The following is a 1641-nucleotide window of genomic DNA, read 5'->3' as shown; positions in this document are numbered from 1 at the left end:
AAAAAAAAAAAAATCCTGTTCTTCAATTTTTTTCCATCCAATTTTCCCGCCTCCCAAACATAAATTAATTGGCAGACACTTCTGAATTTTCTTGGGAAAAACAAACCCAGAAAAGTTCAAATTTTTACATACATAAAAAATAAATATTGTAAGGATTAGAAAAAAAAAACCCACAAAACCCTATTTAGAATCTCTGGAAATTATGAACAAAAACCCTAAATTTCTATGTATGTGCAAAACTTGAAGAGGCCAAAAAAAAAGTGTATTAACACAATCAAACGTACTAAATGACAAAATTCTCCTAATGAATTTTTGGCATCAAACAGAAATTTTCCACTAATTTTAAATCTCTATCCCACATAACAAACAAATACCTAAAGAGCTAACTAGAAAGAAGAAGAAAGAAGAAGAAAGAAGAAGATTAATGGCGGATGAAAATAAGGGAATCAATGCCTCATCAAACTCAACCAAAAAGAAACCCCCAAAATTCAAACTCACCCTTTATCCATTGGATTCACCACCATACCTAACTGCTTCTGTCTCCTCATTTCCATCACTTTCCGGTGAGAATTCGAGTGCAGCTCCGCCGAGAACGTCGGACTACTCGCTGGCCGGTACTCCGGCACCAACCGCCCTGATTTGAACCTCACTCCACAAGCATTACACAACGTTTTCGGCCCAAATGGACCGGCTCGCCATTGCGGCGTTTTTTCCGCTCCACAATGTAGGCATTTTCTCCCAATCGCCGCCGTCCCCGTCACCGCCGCAGTCGCGGTGGTGGATACTACTTGTTTTACATTCTTCGAACTGGGTTGCTGCTTGAACCAGAGATGGTGGCCGGAAATGTGTCGTCCACGGCGGCGCTTGCTTCTGGCCTTGCCGGGAACTTTCAGGCCGCCACAGCAACTCATCAGAATGCTACCACTACCATGGACACTCATTTTATTACCACCGTTGTTAGTTTCACCATGGCTGCTGATTGAAGTGCTTTCGAGAACCGAAACCGGACTATTCTGTTTCGAAACGCTCGTTAACGGCGGCGGCGGCGGCGGCGCGTGGTGGTGGTGGTCAGAGAGAATGTCGACGAATGTCTCGACGGCCGGAAATGCATCTTCATTTGATAGCCACTCGAGTTCCTCCTCTCCATAATCTTCTTCCTAAGGCCCACAAAAAACGAGTTTCTTTTCAGCAACTCGGCCCTAATCAAACCGAGTCGACTAGGTTCCGTCCTTTTTTGTCCACCAATAATTATAACAACGATAATAAATAATAATTTAATTTAATTAAATTATTGCCATTTTAAAAAAATTGGAATGAGAAAAGGCGTGACTGCTGGGTGGTGTACTGGAAAGTGAAAAGGAAAAAGACGAATAAGCCTAGTCGTATTCGTTGGAGGAATGTTGGGGGGTAGGGGCAAAAATGACATTTGAATGAAAGAAAAAGAGTGGCCGTATCAATATTCAATATTGATCGATATTTCCACTCCCTCTCTCTCGGATATTATTATTACAAGCATACAATTCTAAACCTAACGGACGACAGCTCAGAACCACACAAAAAGGACCCCATTCGATAAAATACCCAAAATACCCTCCATCAGTTTCCTAATTCATCACTTCTTCCAGGGACATTTACGTCATT

The 1641-nt window shown here is 41.9% G+C and overlaps 1 protein-coding gene across 1 annotated transcript in view; it reads right to left on the bottom strand.

Moving 5' to 3' along the window:
* Positions 1–240: 240 nt before the first annotated feature.
* Positions 241–1641, bottom strand: part of LOC120068036 (GATA transcription factor 1) — a 1849-nt gene continuing 448 nt past the window's right edge. Inside the window, exon 2 of the mRNA XM_039019707.1 lies at positions 241–1157. Within this exon, the coding sequence (XP_038875635.1) occupies positions 495–1157 (663 nt within the window). The 3' untranslated portion in view covers positions 241–494. The remainder of the gene's footprint in view (positions 1158–1641) is intronic.

The sequence above is a fragment of the Benincasa hispida genome, chromosome 12, assembly GCF_009727055.1.
Source record: "Benincasa hispida cultivar B227 chromosome 12, ASM972705v1, whole genome shotgun sequence".
Classification (NCBI taxonomy): Eukaryota; Viridiplantae; Streptophyta; class Magnoliopsida; order Cucurbitales; family Cucurbitaceae; genus Benincasa; species Benincasa hispida.
This window is presented reverse-complemented; position numbering and strand designations above follow the sequence as displayed.